The 27,635-nt window shown below is 70.3% G+C and overlaps 2 protein-coding genes across 2 annotated transcripts; one reads left to right on the forward strand and one right to left on the reverse strand.

The window, feature by feature from the left end:
- On the forward strand, positions 1-7,766 carry LOC123345219 (ciliary rootlet coiled-coil protein 2-like). Its single transcript, XM_044981932.1, has 11 exons — positions 1-119; positions 1,432-3,202; positions 3,585-3,713; positions 3,831-3,929; positions 4,003-4,155; positions 4,734-4,862; positions 5,363-5,542; positions 6,064-6,240; positions 6,837-7,016; positions 7,196-7,304; positions 7,452-7,766. Exons 2-10 carry the CDS (start codon positions 2,321-2,323, stop codon positions 7,292-7,294), a joined length of 2,028 nt encoding a protein of 675 aa, XP_044837867.1. The 5' UTR covers positions 1-119; positions 1,432-2,320; the 3' UTR covers positions 7,295-7,304; positions 7,452-7,766.
- On the reverse strand, positions 7,754-27,630 carry SLC44A4 (solute carrier family 44 member 4). Its single transcript, XM_044981931.1, has 21 exons — positions 27,534-27,630; positions 25,376-25,424; positions 24,724-24,797; positions 24,374-24,452; positions 23,612-23,711; positions 22,891-23,022; positions 22,707-22,767; positions 20,401-20,506; positions 19,440-19,523; positions 18,870-18,982; positions 18,332-18,454; positions 17,500-17,599; positions 16,927-17,019; positions 16,379-16,481; positions 14,000-14,259; positions 12,821-12,915; positions 11,717-11,820; positions 11,153-11,226; positions 10,213-10,378; positions 9,912-9,996; positions 7,754-9,835 (listed from the first exon to the last, which is right to left on the reverse strand). The coding sequence occupies exons 1-21, from the start codon at positions 27,577-27,579 to the stop codon at positions 9,729-9,731; spliced, it is 2,154 nt and encodes a 717-aa protein (XP_044837866.1). The 5' UTR covers positions 27,580-27,630; the 3' UTR covers positions 7,754-9,728.
- Between the last annotated feature and the right edge of the window lie 5 nt (positions 27,631-27,635).

The raw sequence follows: 27,635 nt of genomic DNA on the forward strand, positions 1-27,635 counted from the left end.
CGCCCGGCTCCGGGAGGGGCGGGCCCGGCAGGTGTGCGGCTCTGGCTCCCGGATGCGGGTGGGGCCGGAGACACCTGAGCTGCCGGGACCCGTTTTCATTCAGGCCCCGGGACCGAGAGGTGACCCAGGGGGGTCGGGGGAGGGGCTGGGGCATTATCCCGGCTGGGGGATTATCCCGGCGGGGGGGGGGTTGGGGGAGGGGCTGGGGGATTATCCCGGCGGCTGCGGGGGGAGGGGGTGAGACAGGAGCAGAGGAGGCTAAAGTCCAAACCCTGCGGCTCTGTCTGCTTAGCCCCACCCCCAGGGAACGGGTGCAGGGGTGGGGGAGCCCGGACGCCTGGGTTCGCTCCCGGATCTGGGGCTAGTCGGGTGGGCGTGGGAGGGAACTAGGACTCCTGGGTTCTCTGCCTGGCTCTGGGAGGGGAGTGGGGGCTGGGAGCCCGGACGCCTGGGTTCGCTCCCGGATCTGGGCAGCACTGGGTACTTGCAATCTCTGGAGTCAGGCCAGGACCCCGCCCCAACTGGCTCCCCCCCCCCCGTCAGCCCCTGCCCTTAGGCCCCGAATTCCCACCCACTCCCCCTCCCTCTTTCGAACCCCTGCCACCCTCCTGACGCCTCACTGGCCCGGCCCCACCTCCCTTCCCTGACCCCCTCCGCCACAGCAGGCAACGGGAGTGAGGGGCACCAGCAGGGCTGGGCTGGCAGGGGCTGCGGGTCGGGAGTGAGGGGCACCGGCAGGGCTGGGCTGGCAGGGGCTGCGGGTCGGGAGCGAGGGGCACCGGCAGGGCCAGGCTGGCAGGGGCTGCGGGTCGGGAGTGAGGGGCACCGGCAGGGCCGGGCTGGCAGGGGGCTGCGGGTCGGGAGTGAGGGGCACCAGCAGAGCTGGCAGGGGCAGGGCTGGGCTAGCAGGGGCTGCGGGTCGGGAGTGAGGGGCACCAGCAGGGCCGGGCTAGCAGGGGCTGCGGGTTGGGAGTGAGGGGCACCGGCAGGGCTGGGGGTTGGCAGGGCCAGGCTGGCAGGGGCTGCAGGTCAGGAGTGAGGGGCACTGGCAGGGCCGGGCTGGCAGGGGGCTGCGGGTCGGGAGTGAGGGGCACCAGCAGGGCTGGGGGGGGCAGGGCTGGGCTGGCAGGGGCTGCGGGTCGGGAGTGAGGGGCACCGGCAGGGCTGGGGGGGGCAGGGCTGGGCTGGCAGGGGCTGCGGGTCGGGAGTGAGGGGCACCGGCAGGGCTGGGCTGGCAGGGGGCTGCGGGTCGGGAGTGAGGGGCACCGGCAGGGCTGGGGGGGGCAGGGCTGGGCTGGCAGGGGCTGCGGGTCGGGAGTGAGGGGCACCGGCAGGGCTGGGCTGGCAGGGGGCTGCGGGTCGGGAGTGAGGGGCTCCGGCAGGGCTGGCGGGGGCAGGGCTGGGCTGACGTTACCGTATTTGCTCTCCTAGTGTGTTTTGTTCCGTCCCACGATTCGACTCCTCCGAGGTTCCAGATCGGTGCGGCCCTGCGAGCCGGGTTCTAGACACTGCAGGGATCGAGCTCGGGGGTCTAGACTCCACTGACCTCTGGAGCGGCCACGTCTGGGGATACAGGACGAACAATCCAGGTCTAGAGCAGGCGGGTTCCTGATCCCACCACGTTCTAGACTCCACCAGGTTCCAGATCAGGCCCCAGGGAACCTGCGCGTTGCTAGAGGAACAGAAAAGCTCCAACCCCCCACGTGACTGAGCAGTGACGGATCTGGACCGTGCTGGCTTCTAGAGCCTGCAACCAGCCTTTGGCCTGTTACACCGTGAGGTGGAGTCATCAGATGGGAGAACTGGGTTCTAGATTGTCCCAGGTTTCTGGCACCCAGTTCTAGATCCTTGTGGGGGTCTAGCCTGGCCACGCGGGTGCTGAATTCCACGTGTGTCTAGAGCCGGGTGGTCTAGGCTGGAGAGGAGACCCAGGCACAGGCCAATCTAGAGTCACATTCTCGTTGCTCCACGGCAGCTGGAGGGACCAGACATAGGGCTCTGGATTCAGCACTGGAGGGACCAGCTCAGCGGATCCAGAGCCTCACAATGATCTAGAGCAGACACAGCTCTAGACGCCCTCAGGTTCCCGAGCTGACACCTGCCAAGCTGACGAGTGTGGACTCCGGAAACTCCAGCAAGACCCACTCGGTTCTGGAGCCTTCGCATCCCCGGGAGCTGGTTCCAGGTCCTGCCTTGCTCTAGAGCAGTTGGGCCAGCGAGCTGTGGGTCTAGAACGCAGGGGTAGGGCTCCAGAAAGGGCCAGCCCAACACAGGGAGCCCCAGAGCCCCTCGGAGGTTCTAGATCAGGTTCTAGATCCCCATGGAGGAGCAGAGCGACGCCTGCCGGCTGTGCGGCTCCCAGCTGCAGGGCAGCCAGCGCCGGTGGCTCTTCCACCGGGGCCCCCAGCGCCCCGACCTGCGGGTTCTGCTGGCCCACGTGTGCCGGGAGGCGCCGCGCCGGGGGGACGGACGGGGCGAGTTCCTCTGTGGGAAATGCGCCCAGGCGCTGGGGCGGGTTTTCCGCTTCGACACGGTGATCGCCCGGGTGCAGGCGCTGTCCCTCGAGCGGCTCCGGCGCCTCCTGGAGGAGAAGGAGCGTCTGGCCCGCTGCCTCCGGCACCTCCACGCCCGCCGCAGCCCCACGGGCAGCCTGCCCCTGAGCCCGGCGGGCGCCCCCCAGCGGCCGGCCGGGCCGTACCAGCGGCTGCTGCAGGAGGACCTGGCGCTGGCCGGGTTCGAGTGCTGGGCGGAGCCGGGCGCCCGCGGGAGCCCCTGCCAGAACCGCTGGTGCCCCGGCTGCCACGGGCTGCGGGTGCCCGACGCGGATTACGAGTGGGTGTGCGGGACGCCGCGGCAGCTCGGCGCCAGGTCCCCGGCGCTGCCCCTCTGCCGGGACAAGTCCCAGAGCCTGCCCCTGGTGCTGCGCGCCGGCCTGGGGGGCAGCGGGGGGCCCGGCGGGTCCCTGTGCTCCCTGCGCTCCTGCTCCCTCCTGTCCCTGGCTGAGCCGGAGCCGCTGGGGGAGGCGCTGCGGGCGCTCAGGGGCATCGGCCGGCGGGCGCTGAGGGTGCCCCGCGGCAGCAGGATCCCGGTGCTGGCGGGGAGGGCAGCCCCCTCGGCACCCCCCCGGGAGCTGGAGGAGGAGGAGGAGGAGGAAGAGGAAGAAGAGGAAATTGAGGATGAATTCGTACCACTAGGGGTGCAGGTAAGAAGGGGAACGAGGAATAGAACCCAGGAGTCCTGGCCCCCACTCTCCTCCCAGAGCTGGGAGAGAACCCAGGAGTCCTGGCCCCCAGCCCCCAGTTCTAACCCACCAGCCCCCACTCTCCTCCCAGAGCTGGGGAGAGAACCCAGGAGTCCTGGCCCCCAGCCCCCAGTTCTAACCCACCAGCCCCCACTCCCCTCCCAGAGCTGGGAGAGAACCCAGGAGTCCTGGCTCCCAGCCCCCACTGCTCTGACCCACCAGCCCCCACTCCCCTCCCAGAGCCGGGGAGAGAACCCAGGAGTCCTGGCTCCCAGCCCCCCGCCCCCGAGTCTCTCTCTCTGGGAGATGTTGGGGTGCCTCCTTCTCCCCATTCTCCTTGCAGGCTCTGGGGGGGCGCCGGCTCCGGCGCCGGGAGCTGACGGGGGCTGTCGAGGGGCTGACGGGGAGGCTGGCGGCCGCGGAGGAGGAGCTGAGGAGCCATCGGGGGAACACGGGGGGCTGGGCCCCTGAGGTATGGAACTTGGGGGGCAGCGCCCCCAGCCCCACCCTGCCAGGGCACAGCGCCCCCTGCTGGCCTCACCCCATCTCTGCAGCTGAGCACCCCCCGCCTCACGTCTCTTTCCCGCAGGACGCCGGGGTCCCCTCTACGCCGGGGGAGGGGCCGAGCCGGGAGGGGCTCCTGGGGGTGCTGGCCCAGTGTCTGCACAGCAAGGAGGCGGCGCTGCAGGTAGGGGGGGGAATGGGGGGATGGGGGGAGCAGACCCCGGGCTCAGCCCCTAACACCCCCCTCTGCCCCCCAGGACTGCCTGGCCGCCCTGGAGAGCCTGGCCCCGCCGGGGGCTGAGCCGCCCGCCCCCCAGAGCCTGGCCCCGCCGGGGGCCGAGCCGCCCGCCCCCCAGAGCCTGGCCCCACACCTCTGCGGGCGGCTGAAGGAGCGAGACCAGGAGCTGGAGGTAGGAGCCCCCCAGCCGCACCCCCCCCCTCGGCTCCGCCGCGCTCCCTTCTTCGTGGGCGGTGGGGCCGGCTCGGCCCCGCGTCTCCCCCCCAGCCCAGCTCGGTCCTGCATGTCCCCCCCCAGCCCAGCTCGGCCCCGCGTCTCCCCCCCAGCCCGGCTCAGCCCCGTGTGTCCCCCCCCCCCAGCCTGACTCACCCCTGCATCCCCCCCCAGCCCGGTCCCCGTCTGTCCCCGCCCCAGCCCGACTCAGCCCAGCGTGTACCCCCCCAGCCCGGCCCGGCCCCGCGTGTCCCCCCCCAGCCCGGCCCGGCCCCGCGTGTCCCCCCCCAGCCCGGCCCGGCCCCCGTGTGTCCCCCCCCCAGCCCGGCCCGGCCCCCGTGTGTTCCCCCCCCCAGCCCGGCCCGGCCCCCGTGTGTCCCCCCCCCAGCCCGACTCAGCCCAGCGTGCCCCCCCCAGCCCGGTCCCCGTGTGTCCCCCCCCAGCCCGACTCAGCCCAGCGTGTCCCCCCCCAGCCCGGCCCGGTCCCCGTCCACCCCCCTCCGCCGCGCCCCTGACTGCCCCCTCTCCGCCCCCCAGCGCCTCCTCGCCGATCACCTCTTGGAGCGGGAGCGGGAGCGGGGCCGCCTGCAGGGGGCGCTGCGGGACAAGGACCACGACCTGGGGCGGCTGGCGGCCGCGCTGCGCACCGGGGAGCAGACCCTGCACGTAAGGGGGGGTCGGCCGGGATTTCCCACACCCTCCCCGGGGGGTGTCGCCCCAAGAGCTTCCCCCAGGGACCCCCGCCCCTCTGCCCCATGGGACTGGCTGGACGCCCCAGAGCCCCTTTCCCCATGTCATATACACCCCCCCTCCCCCTCTGCCCTCGTTTACCAGGGAGGGGGTCCCCGTGGGGTATAGACACCCCCATTCCCCCTGCCCACCCTACCCAGGGAGGGGGTCCCCGTGGGGTATAGACACCCCCATTCCCCCTGATCCCTACCCAGGGAGGGGGGGCCCCGTGGGGTATAGACAGCCCCATTCCCCCTGATCCCTACCCAGGGAGGGGGGGCCCCGTGGGGTATAGACACCCCCATTCCCCCCGCCCACCCTACCCAGGGAGGGGGGGCCCCGTGGGGTATAGACACCCCCATTCCCCCCGCCCACCCTACCGGGGGGGGCTCTGTGCCCCCAGCTCCCTCCCCACACACCCTTTGGGGGGTCTCCAGGCGCTGCGTGAGACGCTGGAGCAGAAGGAGCTGGAGCGGGCACAGCTGGCATCGCTCTGCGCCATGGCCCAGGACGCCTGGCGCCGGCAGGACCAGACCCGGGCGCTGGCGCGGAAGGAGATGGAGGAGCTGGTCGCCGCCCTGCAGGCCGCCCTGGCCAGCAGCACCAAGGACCTGGCGGTAGGGAGCCTCCTCCCCCGGGGGCCATGCGGAACCGCGGGTGCCCCAGCGAGTCCTGGCTCCGGCGTTCCCAGGGCAGGTGCCGGGTGTAACACCCGGTGCAACAATTCGTTCCCGCCGGCCGGCCGGTCCCAGCTGGACGTTCCCTGGGGAGTTCAGTGCCCCCCCCATCGCTGACGGCTGCAGCACTGGTTACACCAATGGCTGCGCCTGCCTCAGTTTCCCCCGGCAGCTGCCACCACACTGTTTTACTCACGTGCTGGGTCCCAGCTGAGCGGCTCCGCTGGGGTCGATCCTGCCGGGCAGCTGCGGGTTTGACCATCGGGCTCCCAGGCCTGCACCCCCCCCCGCCCTTGGCTTGCAGGGCGGGGGCCGGCCAGCACCTCAGGTGCAGCCAGGGGCCCCTCCCCGACCCGCCCCAGGCGGCGTCTCGAGTTTGCTCCCCGCCAGGTGGGGGCTGGAGCCTCAGTTGCAACAGGGTCATTGTGTCGTGGGCCACGTCGTGTCTCTCCCCCCCGCAGGTGCTGGCCGAGGCGCTGGCGGCCCCGGCCCCGGCCCCGGTGCTGCTGCAGCGGCTGCAGGAGCAGGAGGGGCTCCTGGCCGAGGCGCTGGCCGCGCGGGCCCGGCTGGCTGCGGAGATGGAAGCCCGGCTGCAGGGGGCGCTGGCGGCGCAGGCGGCCGCAGAGCAGCAGCTGCAGGTGAGGGAGGATGCGGGGGGGGGGGGTGTCGGTGCTGGTTGAGGGGGACAGAGCTGAGGGGGCAGGAGATGGGGGCAGAGCTGAGGGGGCAGGAGATGGGGGCAGGGCTGGGGGCAGGGCTGAGGGGGCAGGAGATGGGGGCAGATGGGGCAGGGCAGGGGACAGGAGATCCGGCAGGCAATGGGGCAGGAGATGGGGGCAGAGCTGGGGGAGCAGGAGATGGGGCAGAGCTGAGGGGGCAGGAGATGGGGCAGGGCTGGGGGGCAGAGGAGAGGGGGCAGGAGATGGGGGGCAGGGCTGGGGGGCAGAGCTGAGGGGGCAGGAGATGGGAGCAGAGCTGAGGGGGCAGGAGATGGGGCAGGGCTGGGGGGCAGGGCTGGGGGGGCAGGAGATGGGGCAGGGCTGGGGGGCAGAGCAGTGGGGGCAGGAGATGGGGCAGGGCTGGGGGGCAGAGCAGAGGGGGCAGGGCTGGGGGGCAGAGCAGAGGGGGCAGGAGATGGGGGGCAGGGCTGGGGGGCAGAGCAGAGGGGGCAGGAGTTGGGGGGCAGGGCTGGGGGGCAGAGCAGAGGGGGCACTAATTCTCATCCCCCCCCCAGGATCAGCTGCGCGGCTGCACCCGGGCGCTGGCCGAGCGGGCGCGGGAGGCGGGGGCCCTGCGGGGGCGCCTGGCCCGCCAGCAGGGGGCGCTGGCCGAGGGAGCCGCCGCCCTGGCGCGGTGCCGGGCGGAGCTGGCCCGACTGCGGGGGCTGCTGGAGGAGCGGGACCAGGCGCTGGCGGTGAGAGGGGGGCCCAAGGGGGGCGGATGGGAGGGACCCCACTAGCACCACCCCGTGGCTGCAGCCGGGGGCAGGTTTGGCGCCACCCGCTGGCTGCCATGGGAACTCCAGCGGCCGGCTCAGCGCTGCACTGAGTTGTGTGGGGTCTCGGGCTGATCTGGTGGGTCCCCCCCCCGCAGGAGGCTGCCCGGGAGGCGGAGGAGAAGGACCGGGGGCTGCAGAAGCTGCAGAGGTGCTGGCTGCAGCGCGGGGCCGGGGGCATGAAGCAGACGCTGTGAGCAGAGGAGGGTGAGTGGGGGCACCTGGCAGAGGGGGAAGGGGGGAGAGAAACCACTGGGGGGGTGAAGGGGAGGGGCAGGGAGGAGGGAGCAGCTGGGGGGGGGGCAACTCTCTCTCCTGGGCTACAGCTCAGCTCTGCCTTTGTCTGTGTTGCAGATCTGGGGTCTGGCGTGTGGGGCCGGCTCTGCCCCCACCCTAAGCTGGGACCGACGTGGGCGCTGCGGGGGGATCCCGGCTCCGCCAGCCCCGGCCGTGCCCAGCAGGGGGAGCCTGACTGGGCTGGGGGCCGGGGGGGCACTCCCCGGCTCGGGGCGGTTTCTGGCCCGCGTGGCCGGCTGGCTGCGTTTCTTCGGGGTTCCCAGCAGGGGGCGCTCCCCGGGCCGGCAGGGATGCTCCCACCACTATGCGGTGCTGCCCTGCCCCAGCCCGCTTTGGATTAATTAACGAACCGGCCCCATCAATCAATAAATCATCTTTAATAAAATCTCTTCTTCCTACATAATGCCCTTGGTCTCTGCGGAGAGACGCCCTGAGAGGCTCTAGCTGCAGCATTTCCGTGGCTAGGCCACGGGGGGGTTGGTATATAGGGGAGATGGCTCGATTATGGTAATTCCTAAAGCAGGTGGCATGGCCTGGATTGGCCAGGGACAGGAAGTGACACACTTACAGACAGGAAGTGGGCCTGGGATTGAAAGCACAGTGGCCATCGGCGGGATAGAGGGCGGGCTGCGGGCGGACAGGATGTGACCCGGGCTGAGACAGGAAGTGGGCCTGGGACTGGAGGATGTGGGGGTTGGAGAAGTAAAGTGGGGCGGATGGCACACGACATGGAGGAACCAGGCCGGAGAGGCGGCGGCCGGGACTACGGCCCCGGCCCCGGCCCCCCCAGTTAAATGGCCGACAGGAAGTGGAGCTAATGTGACGGAGCTCGGCTGCAGTCACTTAAGTAGCAGGCCCAGGCTACGATATGGCCGACAGGAAGTGACGCCATTGAGGGGAAGGTTGGCAGGACTGGGGGAGGGGAGCAGGCCTACGCTACAATATGGCCGACAGGAAGTGACGCCATCGAGCGGGAGGTTGGCAATGGTGGGAGGGGAGCAGGCCTACGTTACAATATGGCCCACAGGAAGTGACGCCATCGAGCGGGAGGTTGGCAATGGTGGGAGGGGAGCAGGCCTATGCTACAATATGGCCCACAGGAAGTGACGCCATCGAGCGGGAAGTTGGCAATGGTGGGGAGGGGAGCAGGCCCAGGCTACGATATGGCCGACAGGAAGTGACACCATCGAGCGGGAGGTTGGCAGGACTGGGGGAGGGGAGCAGGCCTACGCTACAATATGGAAGACAGGAAGTGACGCCATCGAGCGGGAGGTTGGCAATGGTGGGAGGGGAGCAGGCCCAGGCTACGATATGGCCGACAGGAAGTGACGCCATCGAGCGGGAGGTTGGCAGGCCTGGGGGAGGGGAGCAGGCCTAGGCTACAATATGGAAGACAGGAAGTGACGCCATCGAGCGGGAGGTTGGCAATGGTGGGAGGGGAGCAGGCCTACGCTACGATATGGCCCACAGGAAGTGACGCCATCGAGCGGGAGGTTGGCAATGGTGGGAGGGGAGCAGGCCTACGCTACGATATGGCCCACAGGAAGTGACGCCATCGAGCGGGAGGTTGGCAATGGTGGGGAGGGGAGCAGGCCCAGGCTACGATATGGCCGACAGGAAGTGACGCCATCGAGCGGGAGATTGGCAGGACTGGGGGAGGGGAGCAGGCCTAGGCTACGATATGGCCCACAGGAAGTGACGCCATCGAGCGGGAGGTTGGCAATGGTGAGGAGGGGAGCAGGCCTAGGCTACAATATGGAAGACAGGAAGTGACAACCGCGAGGGGAAGGTTGGCAATGGTGGGGGAAGGGAGCAGGCCTACGCTACAATATGGCCCACAGGAAGTGACGCCATCGAGGGGAAGGTTGGCAATGGTGGGAGGGGAGCAGGCCTACACTACAATATGGCCGACAGGATATGACGCCATCGAGCGGGAGGTTGGCAGGACTGGGGGAGGGGAGCAGGCCTACGCTACGATATGGCCCACAGGAAGTGACGCCATCGAGCGGGAGATTGGCAATGGTGGGAGGGGAGCAGGCCTACGCTACGATATGGCCCACAGGAAGTGACGCCATCGAGCGGGAGGTTGGCAATGGTGGGAGGGGAGCAGGCCTACGCTACGATATGGCCCACAGGAAGTGACGCCATCGAGGGGAAGGTTGGCAATGGTGGGAGGGGAGCAGGCCTACGCTACGATATGGAAGACAGGAAGTGACGCCATCGAGGGGAAGGAACCTGCAATGCAAGATGGCCACCGGGCAGGGGGACGAATGGGGGACCCCCGACAGGAAATGGAGTGACGGGGGAGGGGCAGCGCCCCACATTTGGGGGGGGCTATTTCGTCTCCGCCTTCTTGTTCTTCTTGTTGAGGATCTTCATGAGGGAGGACGACATGTAGTACGGCTTCTCCACCGAGCCGTCGTTCCGCTCCAGGTCCTCCACTGGGGGGAGAGAGAGCGGGTCAGCCCCCCGCGCGGCGCCGGGGGGCGGCCGGGGGGCGGGGCGGGGGGCACTCACGGAAGCAGAGGAAGAGGGTGTCCACACACATGCTGTAGACGCTGAAGAAGCCCTGGGCGATCAGGTAGGCGCCCACCACCACCGTCTGCAAGGGGGAGATGGGGGTCAGCGGGGAGGTGGCAGCCCAGGCCCCGACCCCAAGGGAGGCCCCCCCAGATCGCGGCCCAGGCCCCAGCCCCCAAGGGAGGCCCCCCCAGATCCCAGCCCCCAAGGGAGGCCCTTCCCTAGCGCTGAGATGCCACCACCCCGGGTCCCAGCTCTCCCCCCCAAAGCCCAGCCCCACACGGCGGGGGGCACGTACCAGGATAGGCAGCCAGTAGTAGTTGAGGGAGGGTGAGCGGAACCGGGGGTCGGAGATCGGGATCTGGCCCGAGAAGAAGAAGAACCCCAGGACCCCGACGCCCCCCACCACCAGCAGCTTCCCGAAGAGCAGCAGCAGGTCCGTCACCTTGTCCAGCACCACCACCCTGCAGGGAGGAGAGAACCCAGGAGTCCTGGCGCCCGGCCCCCAGACCCTGCTCCCCTCCTAGAGCCAGAGAAAGAACCCAGGAGTCCTGGCGCCCGGCCCCCAGACCCCGCTCCCCTCCTAGAGCCAGAGAAAGAACCCAGGAGTCCTGGCACCCAGCCCCCCCTCCCCTCCCGGTGCCGTGGAGAGAACCCCGGAGTCCGGGAACCTGTCCCCCAGACTCCGCTCCCCTCCCAGAGCCGGGAAGAGAACCCAGGAGTCCTGGTCCCCCGCCCCCCCCTCCCCTCCCGGTGCCGTGGAGAGAACCCCGGAGTCCAGGAACCTGTCCCCCAGACTCCGCTCCCCTCCCAGAGCCGGGGGGAGAACCCAGGAGTCCTGGCACCCAGCCCCACCTCCCTTCCCGGCACCATGGAGAGAACCCCAGAGTCCGGGCCCCCGGCCCACAGACACCACTCCCGTCCTAGAGCCAGAGAGAGAACCCCGGAGTCCGGGAACCTGACCCCCAGACTCCGCTCCCAGAGCCAGGGGGAGAACCCAGGAGTCCTGGCTCCCAGCCCCCCTGCTCTGACCCACTAGAACCCGCTCCCCTCCCAGAGCCGGGGAGAGAACCCAGGAGTCCTGGCTCCCAGCCCCCCTGCTCTAACCCACCAGCCCCCACTCCCCTCCCAGAGCCGGGGAGAGAACCCAGGAGTCCTGGCTCCCAGCCCCCCTGCTCTAACCCACCAGCCCCCACTCCCCTCCCAGAGCCGGAGAAAGAACCCAGGCGTCCGGTTACCTAACGATGTTGCGCATGAGCAGTTTGAAGGCGTTCTTGGCGGAGGTGCAGAAATTCTTCCCGTAAATCGCAATCTGGGGGGGGCGACAGGGACACCCCCATAACGGGGGGAGAGACACATTCCAACTCTGCTCCCCCAAACCCACCCCGAGACCCTTCCCCCCTGCTCCCATCACCGGGACTCCCCCAAACTCACCCCTTTCCAGGGACCCCTGGCTCCCCCGGAACGCCCCTCAAACCACCCCAGGGTCCCCCCTGGTAGGACAGGCAGCTCTCCCCTTTCACCCCATAGCATGGGACCCCCCAAACTCTTCCCCCCAGAAATAGCCCCTCCAACAGCCCAGGGACCCCACCCCTCCCCTCCCCCAAAGCCCCACACCCAGGAGGGCACCCCCCCAGCACCCACCCCAAGAAGCCCCCCTGCAAAGGGACCTCCCCACACCCCGGTGACAGGGCCCGCCCCACATACCCCAATGATCCCCCTATGCCTCCACCCCCATGACCCCCCACATCTCATAGCCCTATACACCCGCCCCAGGGCCCATCCCCCCCCACGCCCCCCACCATGATGTAGGCGTTCCTGTTGAGGAATTTGATGAATTTCTCCAGGCACCAGAAGCAGCACTTGAGGCAGCAAAGCAGGCAGCGGGTGAAGGGGTTCTGCACTCCTAGGGGGGCAGGAGCCAATCAGACACCCCCTGTCGTGCCCCCCCAAACACCCCCAGTCCCCTGCCAGAGCCCCCCAAGGGGGAAGAGCCTCCCTCCGTGTCCCCAAACCCCCAAAGGTCTCCGGGGCCGGGGGGAGGCCAGGATATTGGGGTACAAGGCCAAGGGAGATTCCTAAACCCCAATATGTCTTGGATTTGGGGGTGCAAGGGCGTCACTGAATGCTCAAATGTATTGGGAGACTGGGGGGCACATCCCAGCACCCTAAAACGCTTAGGGGTCTGTGTGCAAATATTGGGGTGTTTCCCTGAACCCTAGAATATCTTGGGGAACAATGAAATATGGGGGGTGCACACTCAGGGACATCTGAGGCCTGGGGGAACAGTGAGGCATCTGGGGACACTTCTGAACCCCCAAATGTCTTGGGATCCCCAAAGCCCGAGTTGGCTCAGGGACTGGGGATATGGGGAAGTGGGGGTGAAGGTGGGGTAACAGGCAATGGGGGGCAGGGTTTGGGCGTTGGGGGGACGCTGAAACGCAGGGGGGTGTACGGGGAGATGCTGCCCATGCAGGGTGATGGCTCTTGGGCCAGGCCCCGGAATTTGGGGCGCTTGCAGGAGGGCTCACGGTTTGGGGGGCCCATTGGGGGGAGTGCTGAATGTTGGGGGTGAGGATCCCAGTTCGGAGGCTCAGCTCCACTTGGGGGGGTGGCAATCCTGGAACAAACCAGTGCAAAATCGGGGAGGGGGTGTCAATATTTTGAGGGTGAAGATTTCCACCGTGTCACGTGTTGGGGAGAAAGCAGAAAATTGGGGTGCAGGTCGCATGGAGCAGGCCCAAAGGTCGGGGTGCTCGGAGACGTGGGGAGCGCTCGGGGGGGTCAGATTCTGGTAGACCCCAAAGTGCAGCTGTGGGGCGGACGGGGCTCTGGGGGCAAGCGTGAAGGAGTGTGGCTGGGAAATGGGGGGCAGGGGTGACTCCCCCCAGGAGGGGGCACCCCACCTTTGAGCTTGTGGTCCAGGTATTCCAGGACGATGCGGATCAGCTGGACGATGGTGAGGATCAGGGCCCCGAAAGCCAGCGACCCCGTGTGGTACCTGCAGGGAGAGGCCCCCGGCATGGGGGGGGGAGAGTTAGTGAGGCAGACAGAGCAGCAGAGAGAGAACCCAGGCGTCCTGGTGTCCAGCCCCCACTCCCCGCCCAGAGCCGGGGAGAGAACCCAGGAGTCCTGGCTCCCAGCCCCCCCTGCTCTAACCCATCAGCCCCCACTCCCCTCCCAGAGCTGGGAGAGAACCCAGGAGTCCGGGCTCCCAGCCCCCCCTGCTCTCACCCACCAGCCCCCACTCCCCTCCCAGAGCCGGGAGAGAACCCAGGAGTCCTGGCTCCCAGCCCCCCCTGCTCTCACCCACCAGCCCCCCCTCCCCTCCCAGAGCCGGGAGAGAACCCAGGAGTCCGGGCTCCCAGCCCTGTCCCCCTCAGAAGATACAGGCAGCTTCTTACACTTCTCATTTGCAGAATCCCTTTCCTCTGGAGGATCCAGGCTCTGAAGCCGAGCTGGGGGACCCAGGTGTCCAGCTCCCTGCAGCGGGGGCTGGGGGGCCGGGCGGGGGTCTCACCGCAGCGTGCGCAGGAAGCTGCTCCCCACGGCGCAGGCGGGGATGTCCTGGGGCTTGTCCCGCGCCCAGTAGTAGGCGGCGAAGGCGCCGGCCAGCACGCACTGCCCCAGCGCGGGGATGGGGGGCCGGGCGAGGGGCTGGGGGGCCGGGCAGGGGGATGGGGGGCCGGGGGGGCTCACCGCAGCGTGCGCAGGAAGCTGCTCCCCACGGCGCAGGCGGGGATGTCCCGGGGCTTGTCCCGCGCCCAGTAGTAGGCGGCGAAGGCGCCGGCCAGCACGCACTGCCCCAGCGCGGGGATGGGGGGCCGGGCAGGGGGCTGGGGGGCCGGGCGAGGGGCTGGGGGGCCGGGCAGGGGGATGGGGGGGGCTCACCGCAGCGTGCGCAGGAAGCTGCTCCCCACGGCGCAGGCGGGGATGTCCCGGGGCTTGTCCCGTGCCCAGTAGTAGGCGGCGAAGGCGCCGGCCAGCACGCACTGCCCCAGCGCGGGGATGGGGGGCCGGGCAGGGGGATGGGGGGCTAGGCAGGGGGCTGGGGGGCCGGGCAGGGGGCCGGCAGGGGGGCTCACCGCAGCGTGCGCAGGAAGCTGCTCCCCACGGCGCAGGCGGGGATGTCCCGGGGCTTGTCCCGCGCCCAGTAGTAGGCGGCGAAGGCGCCGGCCAGCACGCACTGCCCCAGCGCCAGCGCGAAGTTGGCCGCCCAGAGCAGCCCCAGCACGTTGTAGAGCTGCAGGTTGAAGAGGTTGCGCTGGTAGAGCCCCTCGTCGTTGTACTTGTAGAAGGTGCAGCCGGCGGCCGGGCAGGGCTGGTAGCGGGAGGCGTTGAACGTCTGCGGGGCCGAGGGGGAGCGTGAGCCGGGCCGAGCCGGGGACCCGCCCGGGAACGGAATAAAGGGACGAGAGACCCACCCGGTGAAGAAACGAGAGAACGAGAGACCCCCAGCCGGTGAAGGGACGCGAGATCGAGACCCCCAGCCGGTGAAGGGACGCGAGACCCCCAGCCGGTGAAGGGACGCGAGACCCCCAGCCGGTGAAGGGACGCGAGACCCCCCAGCCGGTGAAGGAGCGCGAGACCCCCCAGCCGGTGAAGGAGCGCGAGACCCCCCAGCCGGTGAAGGGACGCGAGATCGAGACCCCCAGCCGGTGAAGTAGCGCAAGACCCAGCCGGTGAAGGAACGCGAGAACAAGAGACCCAGCCGGTGAAGGGACGCGAGATCGAGACCCCCACCCGGTGAAGTAGTGCGAGACCCAGCCGGTGAAGGAACGCGAGAGCCCCAGCCGGTGAAGGAACGCGAGATCGAGACCCCCACCTGGTGAAGTAGTGCGAGACCCAGCCGGTGAAGGAACGCGAGACCCCCAGCCGGTGAAGGAACGCGAGATCGAGACCCCCACCCGGTGAAGTAGCGCGAGACCCAGCCGGTGAAGGAACGCGAGATCGAGACCCCCACCCGGTGAAGTAGCGCGAGACCCAGCCGGTGAAGGAACGCGAGAACGAGACCCCCACCCGGTGAAGTAGCGCGAGACCCCCACCCGGTGAAGGAACGCGAGACCCCCAGCCGGTGAAGGGACGGGAGAACGGCCACAGAGGAGCAAAGGAGAGGTCGGGCGAACGCTCAGATAAAGGAACGACGGCGAGACTGGCCAGACAAACGAAGGAAGGAGAAAAGCAGCAGATAAAGGAATAAAGGAGATCAGGGAACAGGAACCCGGCGGGACACACACACACGGGACGGAGAGAAGGAGGTGAAGGAACGAGAGCCCTGAGAACGGCTGGAGGAAAGGAAGGAGGGAACGAGGAAATAAACGACAAGAACCTGACAGCGACGGAGCCCCCGGGGGAGAGGCGGCCGAGGAACAACCGTGGGAAGAAGGAACGAGAGGCCCAGGGACGCCCGAGCGCGGGCGAAGCCACAGGCCGGAGAAGGGACCCGACGGCGGGTGGGAGGGAAGGAACCAGCGAGAGGAGAACGAACGAGCCGGGAGCAGGAGCCTGAGAACGAAGAGGGCAGAACCCAGGAGTCCGGGGGGACACGAAGGGAGAAACGGGGTCACCCCACGGCCCCCCCAATTTCAGCTCCGCTACAGGGCATAGAAGTCAGGACTCCTGGGTTCTCTCCCGGCTCTGGGAGGGGAGTGGGGGCTGGTGGTCAGAGCAGGGGGGTGGGGGAGCCAGTACTCCTGGGTTCTCTCCCGGCTCTGGGAGGGGAGTGGGGGCTGGTGGTTAGAGCAGGGGGGGGTTGGGGGCCAGGACTCCTGGGGTCTCTCCCGGCTCTGGGAGGGGCGTGGGGGCGGGTGGCCAGCGCTGGGGGGTGGGGGAGCCAGGACTCCTGGGTTCTCTCCCGGCTCTGGGAGGGGAGTGGGGGCTGGTGGTCAGAGCGGGGGGGGGGGGGAGCCAGGACTCCTGGGTTCTCTCCCGGCTCTGGGAGGGGAGTGGGGGCTGGTGGTTAGAGCAGGGGGGGGTTGGGGAGCCAGGACTCCTGGGTTCTCTCCCGGCTCTGGGAGGGGAGAGGGGGCTGGTGGTCAGAGCGGGGGGGTGGGGGAGCCAGGACTCCTGGGTTCTCTCCCAGCTCTGGGAGGGGAGAGGGGGGTGGGGGTCAGAGCGGGGGGGGGTGGGGGAGCCAGGACTCCTGGGTTCTCTCCCGGCTCTGGGAGGGGAGAGGGGGCTGGTGGTCAGAGCGGGGGGGGGGGGGAGCCAGGACTCCTGGGTTCTCTCACGGCTCTGGGAGGGGAGAGGGGGCTGGTGGTCAGAGCGGGGGGGTGGGGGAGCCAGGACTCCTGGGTTCTCTCCCAGCTCTGGGAGGGGAGAGGGGGCTGGTGGTCAGAGCGGGGGGGTGGGGGAGCCAGGACTCCTGGGTTTTCTCCCGGCTCTGGGAGGGGAGTGGGGGCGGGTGGTCAGAGCGGGGGGGTGGGGGAGCCAGGACTCCTGGGTTCTCTCTCCTGGTCTCTCACCATGGGGTTGCAGGTCTCGTTGCCCGAGATGCCGGAGCACCTGGGGTCGCTGGAGTTGCCGCTGGTGACACGATACAAGGGAGTCCCGGACGTGGCCAGATAGCTGGGGGGCAGCAGTCAAGGGGAGACAACAGGAGCACACGGGGCCTGGCCCCTCTGGGGGGCACCGGCTCCCACCCGGCCCCAGGGCAGGGACTGGCTGGCTCAGGGGGGCGGGGAATGGGGCAGGGGCCTGTCCCCTCTGGGGGGCACCGGCTCCCACCCGGCCCCAGGGCAGGGACTGGCTGGCTCCGGGGGGTGGGAATGGGGCAGGGGCCTGGCCCCTCTGGGGGGCACCGGACCCGATCTGGTCAGGGGGCGGCCGGGGGGCGAACGGGGCAGCCAGGGGGCGACCGGGGGGCAACCAGGGGCCCGGAGGATACAGAGCCGTCATGGCCCAGTAGGCCACACAGACGAGCAGCAGGAGGAACGTGACCAGGGGAGGCCGGGGGGCGGCCGGGGGGCGGCTGGGGGGCAGTCAGGGGGCGGCTGGGGGGCCCGGAGGATACAGAGCCGTCATGGCCCAGTAGGCCACACAGACGAGCAGCAGGAGGAACGTGACCAGGGGGTAGAACAGGGTGGACATCATGTAGCCGATGGCTCTGGAGGCGGAGACAAAAGGGGGGGCCCATGTTAGTTCCTGTTTTGGGGACCCTCCAGAGTCCCCCACTCCCCATAGAGACCTAGAGCTCCCCGCACCACCAGAGCCACGGGCCCATCTAACCTGGCGTCCCGCCTGCTGGAGATCAGGCCTAGCTCGCCTGGCCTCCTCCCCTCCCCCAGGTCAGACCCACGGCTCCATCCGGCCCCATTTCCACCCCCCACAGCTCAGACCCCTGGGGCCCTCCTGCTTTTAACCCTCTCTCCCTCCCCCGATCATGTGTCGGGCAGTTCCACAGGTTAACGCACCCCCGATTCCGCTCTCTCCCCTGCCCCCTCATTGAAGGGACAGGAGGCAGGGCTGCTAAGGTGTCCCTGGGAGGATCAGAGCCCCGGTGCCTCCCCCAAGGGGCTGCCCTGCCCCCCGCCACCCCCCAAGGGGCTGCCCTGCCCCCCTCCTGGGGCATGGGGGGACGACTCACCGGCTGGACTCCTGGATGAGCGCAATGGCGACGAGGATGCGTTTGCGGAGGAAGATGAGGAGGAGGAGGAGGACGCCTTCCACCACGGCCAGGATTATCACTGGGGGGGCAGAGACATTAGGGGGTGCACAGGCAGGGCTGGGGGGCTGCTGGGAGAGAGATGGGCGCCCCCTACTTCAAGAGGAAACAGATTTGGGGCACCCCACTGATTAAGGAGTCAATAAAGACCCCCACAGTGGGATTTACTGACTCCCTAAAATGAGGCGTACCCCCAAATTCCCCCAGCGGAAGGGGGGCCTGGACTGAGGCAGAGAACTGGGGTGTCGATCCAGCTCCCCCATTCCCACAGGGGGCCCCAGGCTCAGCCAACCCTGCAGTTTAGGGGGTTCAGAAAGCCCCCCAATTTATGAAAGAATCAGATTTTGGGGGTGTCAGGGATGCTCCCCAGGGAGGAAGGGACAACACCCATGTTTTTAGGGGGATCTTTCTAAAGGGGTCCCATGTTCAGGCAGCCGCATTCAGGAACCCCTGAATTTTAGGGTGCTGAAAGATGCCCCCCAAAGTCAGGACGTCCCGGTGGTTTAGGAATTCAGTGACATCCCCCTAAATCAAGGGGGAGGCTGAATTTGGGGGGCAGCAAGGAAGCTCCCCGGAATTAAAGGTGCATCCCCCAAATTTAGGGGTCAGCACAGCGGCACCCCATGCTTGGGGGAGTTGATCCCTGCTCCTATCAGCGCCCCCCAGCAGAGCCCCAGGGGGGCGGGGGGCCCCCCAGCAGAGCCCCAGGGGGGCGGGGGGCCCCCCAGCAGAGCCCCAGGGGGGCGGGACTCACGGGCCGCCAGCCACGTCTCCTGCACGTTGGAGTAGACGCTGAGGTTGGTGGTGAAGCCGACGTTGCTGATGGTGGCGCCGGCCGTGCGCAAGGTGCTGTACTCCCGCCAGCAGTGGTAGATCCCTGGGGGGGGGAGATGGGGTCACATGGGGGACACGGACTCCCAAAGAGCCCCCCCGATCCCTGAACGCCCCACGGGCCCTGGCGCCTGCCCCCCCAGTACAAGCTCCAGGCTCCATCTCCTGGGAACGCTGCCCCCAACCCCCCAGGAGAAAACCCCTGGGCTCCCCCCACCCCACACAGCCCCTCCCCCCAGGCCCCACCCACACAGCCCCTCCCCTGGCCCCGCCCCTCGCACCATAGGCAGTGACAGCCCCGCCCCTAGCCCCGCCCCTCCCAGGCCCCGCCCCTCGCACCTTAGGCAGTGACAGCCCCTCCCAGGCCCCGCCCCTCGCACCGTAGGCGGTGACGGCCCCGCCCCATAGGTGGTGACGGCCCCGCCCCTAGCCCCGCCCCTCCCAGGCCCCGCCCCTCGCACCGTAGGCGGTGACGGCCAGCACCCCGAGGATCAGCACCCAGACCAGCACCCCGGCCACCAGCCGCAGCAGCAGCAGGAACAGGAGGCTCAGCACCATGGCGATCAGCAGCCCGCTGGGGGGGAGGGGGGGAGAGTGAGAACCACCGCCCGGACGCCTGGGTCCCATTCCACCGCTACCACCCGCAGCGTCACCCGGACACCTGGGTCCCATTCCCACACCCCCAGCCCCACCACCCGCAGCGTCACCCGGACGCCTGGGTCCCATTCCACCCCTACCACCCGCAGCGTCACCCGGACACCTGGGTCCCATTCCCGCACCCCCACCCCTACCACCCGCAGCGTCACCCGGACACCTGGGTCCCATTCCACCCCTACCACCCACAGCGTCACCCGGACACCTGGGTCCCATTCCGCCCCTGCCCGCCCCCCTGCTACCACCCGCAGCGTCACCCGGACACCTGGGTCCCATTCCCGCACCCCCACCCCTACCACCCGCAGCATCACCCGGACACCTGGGTCCCATTCCCGCACCCCCACCCCCTGCAGCGTCTCCCGGGGCCCCTCACTCACATGAGGATCCAGTACCAGCTGCTGGCAAAATCCTCAAAGATTTTCATCCCGACGTCCTTGGCGTTCAGAGACTCCACGATCTGCCTGGGGGTGAGACGGAGTGAGGGGGGCGGGGCTAGTGGGGGGCTGCGAGGGGGGCCCCAGCCGGGCTGGGGCTGTGGGTCGGGGAGGGGCCCCAGCCAGGGCAGGGGAGGGGCCCTGGCTGGGAGGGGCAGGGGGGCGGGACCCCAGGGGGGGCAGGGGGTCCCCGGCTGGGAGGGGCAGCGGGGCGGGACCCCGGGGGGGGGCGGGGGGGTCCCCGGCTGGAAGGGGCAGGGGGGCAGGACCCGGGGGGGGCCGGGGGGGGGCCCCGGCTGGGAGGGGCAGGGGGGCAGGACCCCGGGGGGGGCAGGGGGGGTCCCCAGCTGGGAGGGGCAGGGGGGCGGGACCCCAAGGGGGCCGGGGGGTCCCCGGCTGGGAGGGGCAGGGGGGCAGGACCCGGGGGGGGCAGGGGAGGGGCCCCGGCTGGGAGGGGCAGGGGGGCAGGACCCGGGGGGGCAGGGGAGGGGCCCCGGCTGGGAGGGGCAGGGGGGCAGGTCCCCGGGGGGGGCAGGGGGGTCCCGGCTGGGAGGGGCAGGGGGGCGGGACCCCAGGGGGGCAGGGGGGTCCCCGGCTGGGAGGGGCAGGGGGGCAGGACCCCGGAGGGGGGGCGGGGGGGTCCCGGCTGGGAGGGGCAGGGGGGCAGGACCCCGGGGGGGCGGGGGGGTCCCGGCTGGGAGGGGCAGGGGGGGCAGGACCCCAGGGGGGCAGGGGGGTCCCCGGCTGGGAGGGGCAGCGGGGCGGGACCCCGGGGGGGCAGGGGGGTCCCCGGCTGGGAGGGGCAGGGGGCAGCGGGGCGGGACCCCGGGGGGGCAGGGGGGTCCCCGGCTGGGAGGGGCAGCGGGGCGGGACCCCGGGGGGGCAGGGGGGTCCCCGCACTCACTGGGCTCCGGACGAGAGCAGCTCCTTGGTCTCGTTGGGCGTCCGGCCCGGGAGGGCGAAGCTGCTCAGGCCGCTCGTGTTGAAATCGGGGAAGCAGCGATTGAAGGCTGGAGAGAGAGCGGGGGGGGTCACCTTGGGGTACAGTCACGGGGGGGCTTCAAGGCACCGGCAGGGACAGCCCCCCCCAGCCCCAGGAAAATCCCCCTCGGCTGTGGCTGGACGCAGCACGGACCTCGCGACGGGACGTCAGCGAACGCCGGGAACTGGCTGGTGAGATCCGGGGGGGGTCTGGCAGCAGAGCCCCCCCGGGGACCTGCAGCCCCCCGAGGTGCCGAGCAGGAGCCCCCCGAGCAGCGGGAGCCCAGCAAGCGACGCGGGACAAAGAGACGCGAGCGGCCGGGGCTGAAGGGCCGTTTGGTTCCGTTTTCACCGACCCGCGAGCCGGTCGCGCGGTTGGAGCCGCGGGAAGAACGAGTCGGGAACGACTCGGGGGAGGTCAATTTGCTGCAGCCCGGCCGGCGCCGGCCGGAGGGTCCCCGAGCCCTTCGCCACCTGCGCTCAGATCTCAAGGGCCGGGAGAGGCCAAACCCGGCTCTAGAGCGGGGAAATCCCAGACCCGGCGGCTGCACGTCCCGGCCTGCGAGAAAACGGGGCCGAAATCGATCGGCCTGCAAAGCCCCGGGAGCTGCCGAGCAGCCCGAGAGCCGCCCACGACGGGCTCACAGGCTGGTGCGGAGGGGGGGGGGTATTCGAGGGCTTCGGCGGCTCAGACATAGGTCGGGGGGTTGTTCCGGGAGTGGGCGGGTGAGAGTCCGTGGCCGGCGCTGGGCAGGGGTCCGACTAGACGATCATCATGGTCCCTTCTGGCCTTAGTGTCTAGGGGTCTCTGGACCGTAGCAAAGCTTTTCCTGCCGTCTCACGGGACAAACCAGGGAGATGCAACCCGGCTGGAAACCGCTCCCAGAGAGCAGCTCTCAGCCGTTCCCAGTCAGGCTGGAAGCACATAACGAGTGGGGGCCCGCGGGGATCGGTTAATTAATTAATAATTGGAGATCTGCCAATCTCCTAGAGCTGGAAGGGACCCTGAAAGGCCCTTGAGTCCAGCCCCTGCCTTCACTAGCAGGACCAAGGACGGATTTTCTCCCAGATCCCTAAGTGGCCCCTCAAGGGCTGAACTCGCACCCCTGGGGTTAGCAGGCCGATGCTCCAACCCCTGAGCCATCCCTCCCCCTCTTCCTCAGTGACTGAGCTAACGGCACAGGGCGTCCACTGATCGTGTGGGGCCGATGCCAAGCTGGGGGGTGCGAGGGCTTCCGAGGGGAGGGTTCAAATTCAAACTGATCTGGACAAACGAGAAATGGCCTGAAGTTACTAGGATGAAATTCAATCCGGACAATGCAAAGGGCTGCACGTCGGAAGGGCCCATCAGTTGCACACGGACTGGGCAGTGACCCCCAGGAAGGGGCTGCGGACGGGGCTGGGGGTCAGAGTGGGTCACAACCAGCAGTGTAACGCTGGCAGAACAAAGCGCCCGCCCGCCCGCCCTTCTGGGCTGTGCCCGCAGGAGCGCTGGGAGCCAGACCCGAGCAGTGATGCTCCGCGCGGCTCCGGCTCAGCCGCAGGGTTGGGCCCGTTCTGGGCGCCGCGTTCCAGGAGAGGCCGGGGAGAGCGACGGGCTCGGAGCCCTGAGCCGCCAGGGCCGGCTGGGAGCCCGGGGCTGGTTCAGGCTGGAGCCGAGGCGGCCGAGGGGCCGGGATCGCAGGGTTCGGTACCCGAGCGGTCGGTCGGTGCGAGGGGGGGGGGTGGTTCTCGGGGACTCTGAGGCCGGGCCGGGCAGCAATGGGCTCAGGCCGGGTCAGGCCGGACGTTGGGCGTGCGGGAGGCTCCGGCTGGAACAAGTGGCCGGGTCGCGTCGGGGGGGGCTACAAGCAGGTTGGGCAGACGCCTGCGGGGAGGGGCTGGAGAACACTGAGTCCTGCCCTGCGTGCAGGGGGCCGGGCCAGACCCCTCCCGAGGCCCCTTCCCTACAGTCCTACGAGGCTGTTAATTAAATCTACGCGGGGGGGTGGGGGGGGGCATCTGACACAGGGTGCAGTTCCCATTGTGTCCACTGGATGGCAACAGAGCAGCCCCCACTCCCCTCCCAGAGACAGGGAGAGAACCCAGGAGTCCTGGCTCCCAGCCCCCCCTGCTCTGACCCACCAGCCCTCACTCCCCTCCCAGAGCCAGGAGAGAACCCAGGAGTCCTGGCTCCCAGCTCCCCTTCCCCTCCCAGGGCTGGCTGAGAACCCAGGCGTCCGGGCTCACTTGGCACAGATGCGATGGTGTATCGAGGGCAGAGCTCGCGGTTCAGAATCTCCGACACTGTCTGAGGAAGAGACATTGAATGTTTGTTAGATCAGGCGCCGGGACAAATCTGGCCACTAGAGGGAGCCCTGGGCTGGCAGGGGCTGCGGGTCGGGAGTGAGGGGCACCGGTGGGTCGCACGCACCAGGCTGGTGTCGGAGAGGTTCAGGCTGGGGTCACACCAGGTCTGGTTCAGCACGGCCGCCGGCTTCGCCCCAGGCAGGTATCCCGCGGGCGGCACCACCCAGAAGGCGTCGGGGCAGGAAGCGACACAGACCTGGGGCACATCAGAGAACATCACACAGCGGGGGTCACGTCTAGGGGGGGCGAATGGAAGTGACAGAACCCAGGCGTCCGGGCTCCCAGCCCCCCCTGCTCTAACCACCAGCCCCCACTGCCCTCCCAGAGCCGGGGAGAGAACCCAAGAGTCCTGGCTCCCAGCCCCCCCTGCACTAACCCATCAGCCCCCACTCCCCTCCCAGAGCCGGGGGAGAACCCAGGAGTCCTGGCTCCCAGCCCCCCCGCTCTAACCCACCAGCCCCCACTCCCCTCCCAGAGCCGGGAGAGAACCCAGGCGTCCGGGCTCCCAGCCCCCCCTGCTCTAACCACCAGCCCCCACTCCCCTCCCAGAGCCGGGGAGAGAACCCAGGAGTCCTGGCTCCCAGCCCTCCCTGCTCTAACCACCAGCCCCCACTCCCCTCCCAGAGCCGGGGGAGAACCCAGGAGTCCTGGCTCCCAGCCCCACCTGCTCTAACCCACCAGCCCCCACTCCCCTCCCAGAGCCGGGAGAGAACCCAGGAGCCCTGGCCCCCAGCCCCCCCTCCCCTGAGCGCTCCCGGGCGAGGACCCAGGCGTCCGGGCCATACCTGCGTGGTCGGACACTGCAGCCCGTTCATCGCGGCTGCCAGGACGTTGAGGGAGGTGACGCACTGGAGCAGGTCGAAATACAGCACGTAGGGTTTGCCCCTGGGGGGAGAGGGGGGGTCAGAGAGAGGGGGATGAGGCAAGGAGCCAGGGGGACGGAAGAGATGGGAGATGAAGGGAGATGGGGGGGCAGAGCGAGGGGGAGCAGAAGGCCGGAGTGGGGGGGCCGATCGAAGATGGCAGAAGGGGTGAGAGCCAGTGGGCGCCCCCCATACGCAGCCCCCTGGGGATGACACGTCCCAGGGAGGGGCGATGAGGTCGGGGCGGGGAGGGGGCCGGGGGCTGAGCTGAGGGGATGAGGTCAGGGGCAGTGGGGGGGCAGAGGAGGGTCAGGAGAGGAGATCAGGGGGCAGAAGGGGGTTCGGGGGGAAGGGAGGGGGATGAGGTGGAGGCAGAGAGGGGGGATGAGGTGGGGATCGCACTGGTGGGGATCGTGCTGGGGGCAGGGAGGGGGCGAGGAGGGGCTGAGGGGGGGGTCGGGGCGGGGAGGGGCGATGAGGTCGGGGTGGGGGCAGGGAGGGGGAGGGGCTGAGGGGGGGGTCAGGGCAGGGGCAGGGAGGGGGGATCGGGGCAGAGGGACTGAGGGGGGGTCGTGGCGGGGCAGGGAGGGGGCAGAGGGGCTGAGCCGGGGGGGTCGCGGCGGCGGGGGCAGGGCGGGGGCTGAGGGGCTGAGCTGGGGGGGTTGCGGCGGGGGGGTCACTCACGCGTTGGCGCCGATCCCGCAGTAGGAGCCGGTCGAGTTCCGGGGGTAAATCACCTGCCGGGGGTCCCCGTAGAGCCAGGCTGGGGGCAAGGGGCGAACTGAGCCACGGTGGGGATCCCCCCCGAGCCCCCCCCGCCTGCCCCCCCGAGCGCCTGCCCTCCGAGCCCCCCCCCCGCCTGCCCCGGCTCCACCGACCCCCCCCCGCTGAGCCCCTGCTGCCCCCAACCAACCCCCTCCCCACTCCTCCAACCCCAGCCCCCCCCGGCTCCACCAACCCCCTCCCCACTCCTACCCCAGCCCCCAGGGACCCATTGACCCCCCCCGGCCAGGCCCCGGGGGGGGGTCACTCACCCAGGATTCCCACCACCATGTAGCCGGCCAGGAAGCCCATGAAGAGGACGCAGCAGATGATGTCGGTGCAGCTCCTGGGGGGGGGGCAGAATGAGGGGGGGACACAAATGAGCGCAGCCGGGACTGGGGGGAAAGGGCCGGGGGGGCCCTGCGGGGGGGGGCTGACAGCGAGGTCCCGGGGGCTGGGCCGGCTGCGGGAACGGGGGGGGGAGGGGGGGCCCTGCGGGGGGGGCTGACAGCGAGGTCCCGGGGGCTGGGCCGGCTGCGGGAACGGGGGGGGAGGGGGGGCCCTGCGGGGGGGAGGTGACAGCGAGGTCCCGGGGGCTGGGCCGGCTGCGGGAATGGGGGGGGGCCCTGGGGGGGGCCCTGCGGGGGGGGGGCGGACAGCGAGGTCCCGGGGGCTGGGCCGGCTGCGGGAACGGGGCGGGCGGGGGGGCCCTGCGGGGGGGAGGTGACAGCGAGGTCCCGGGGGCTGGGCCGGCTGTGGGAACGGGGGGGGCCCTGCGGGGGGGGGCTGACAGCGAGGTCCCGGGGGCTGGGCCGGCTGCGGGAACGGGGGGGTCGGGGGGGCCCTGTGGGGGGGGGGCTGACAGCGAGGTCCCGGGGGCTGCGCCGGCTGCGGGAACGGGGGGGGAGGGGGGGAGTCACTCACCTCTGCCGAATTGGGCCCCGGAACGAGGGATCATATTTACACTGTTCCCCTGCAGAGAGAGGGCGGTCAGAGGGGGGTGGCTGGGAGCCCGGACGCCTGGGTTCTCTCCCCGACTCTGGGAGGGGAGTGGGGGCTGGTGGTTAGAGCAGGGGGGGCTGGGAGCCAGGACTCCTGGGTTCTCTCCCCGACTCTGGGCGGGGAGTGGGGGCTGGTGGGTTAGTGCAGGGGGGGCTGGGAGCCAGGACTCCTGGGTTCTCTCCCGGCTCCAGGAGGGGAGTGGGGGCTGGTGGTTAGAGCAGGGGGGGCTGGGAGCCAGGACTCCTGGGTTCTCTCCTGGCTCTGGGAGGGGAGTGGGGGCTGGTGGTTAGAGCGGGGGGGCTGGGAGCCAGGACTCCTGGGTTCTCTGCCCAGCTCTGGGAGGGGAGTGGGGGCTGGTGGGTTAGAGCAGGGGGGGCTGGCAGCCAGGACTCCTGGGTTCTCTCCCGGCTCTGGGAGGGGAGTGGGGGCTGGGGGGTGAGAGCAGGGCGGGCTGGCAGCCAGGACTCCTGGGTTCTCTCCCGGCTCTGGGAGGGGAGTGGGGGCTGGTGGGTTAGAGCAGGGGGGACTGGGAGCCAGGACTCCTGGGTTCTCTCCCAGCTCTGGGAGGGGAGTGGGGGCTGGTGCGTCAGAGCAGGGGGGGCTGGGAGCCAGGACTCCTAGGTTCTCTCCCAGCTCTGGGAGGGGAGTGGGGGCTGGTGCATCAGAGCAGGGGGGGCTGGGAGCCAGGACTCCTGGGTTCTCTCCCCAGCTCTGGGAGGGGAGTGGGGGCTGGTGGGTTAGAGCAGGGGGGGCTGGGAGCCAGGACTCCTGGGTTCTCTCCCTGGCTGTGCGGGGGGTGGGTATAGAGTGGATCTGGGGGAATCGGACCCAGGTGTCCTGCCTCCCTTTGCAGGAAGCTCCCAGCCGCTCTCCCAGTCAGCGGGTGCGAGTGACGCGGGGGGGGGGGGCTGTCAAGGTTATTGGGGGGGGGGGTCAGGGCCAGGCCTGATAGGAGCTGAGCCATCAGGAGCAATTAGGAGAGATAAGGGCCGGGTGGGGCCAGGGAGCGGCCAGGACAGCGCCCCCCAGTGGGGAAACCCCCAGTGCACCCATCCCCCCCCCCACTTCCTTATTGCCCCACTCGAAACCACAAGGTCCAGCTCCATCCGGGGCTCCCCCACCCCGACTCTAGACCAGCTGGGAGCCAGGATGGAGCTTCAGCACCCCCTAACCTCCCCCAGCCCTGCCCCCAATCCCGTCTGCCCCCCTAACCTCCCCCAGCCCTGCCCCCAATCCCGTCTGCCCCCCTAACCTCCCCCAGCCCTGCCCCCAAACCCCTGTCTGCCCCCCTAACCTCCCCCAGCCCTGCCCCCCAATCTCCTGTCTGCCCCCTAACCTCCCCCAGCCCTGCCCCCCAATCTCCTGTCTGCCCCCCTAACCTCCCCCAGCCCTGCCCCCCAATCCCCTGTCTGCCCCCTAACCTCCCCCAGCCCTGCCCCCCAATCCCCTGTCTGCCCCCCTGACAGCCCAGCCCAGCCGGTGCCCCTCACTCCCGACCCGCAGCCCCCGCCGGCCCAGGCCCGACATGAGCGGGGTGAGCAGGTGAAGGGGGGGGCCGGGGCCGGCATGGGGGGGGGCAGGTGAGGCTGGCAGAGAACGGGGGGGGGATGGGGGGGGTCACTGAACGGGGGTTTCCGGGCAGACCCCCCCCAGCGGACACCCAGGGGTGAGGGGGGGTGAGGGGGGCCCCTCCCCAGCACACGGCCCGGGGGGGTCAGTCCAGCCCCAGCGGAGCCCCCGACCCCCCCCGGCCCCCCCGGGCTGGGGAGTTTGTTTCCTAGTTCCTCGGGCACCGCAAACAAACCCGCCCGCGGTGCCGAGCCGGGCCGGGAACGGGCCTGTCCCCGGGGGGGGCTGGCCCGGGGGGGGGGGGACCGGGCGGCCCCGCGCCGCTGTCTCCCCTGAGCCCCGCAGACCCAGCGGGGGGGGACCCCCCTGGGCCCCCCCAGGCAGGGTCAGACTCTCGGGTCCCGGCCCCCCCGCGCTGCTCCCCCCCAGTGACGCTGCCCGGTTTTGGGGAGACCCCGCGGCCCCCCCGCGCCATGGGGGCAGGTTGGGCCCCCCCGCGGCCCCCCCTCACCGTAGGGCGCCGGGTCCGGCCGCTCCCCCTTGTCCTGGCGGCCCATGGCGGGCGGGGCGGGGCGGGGGCACCTGTGGCGGCGGCCGGAGGCTGCGGCTGGAA

Source organism: Mauremys mutica, chromosome 12, assembly GCF_020497125.1.
Source record: "Mauremys mutica isolate MM-2020 ecotype Southern chromosome 12, ASM2049712v1, whole genome shotgun sequence".
Taxonomy (NCBI): Eukaryota; Metazoa; Chordata; order Testudines; family Geoemydidae; genus Mauremys; species Mauremys mutica.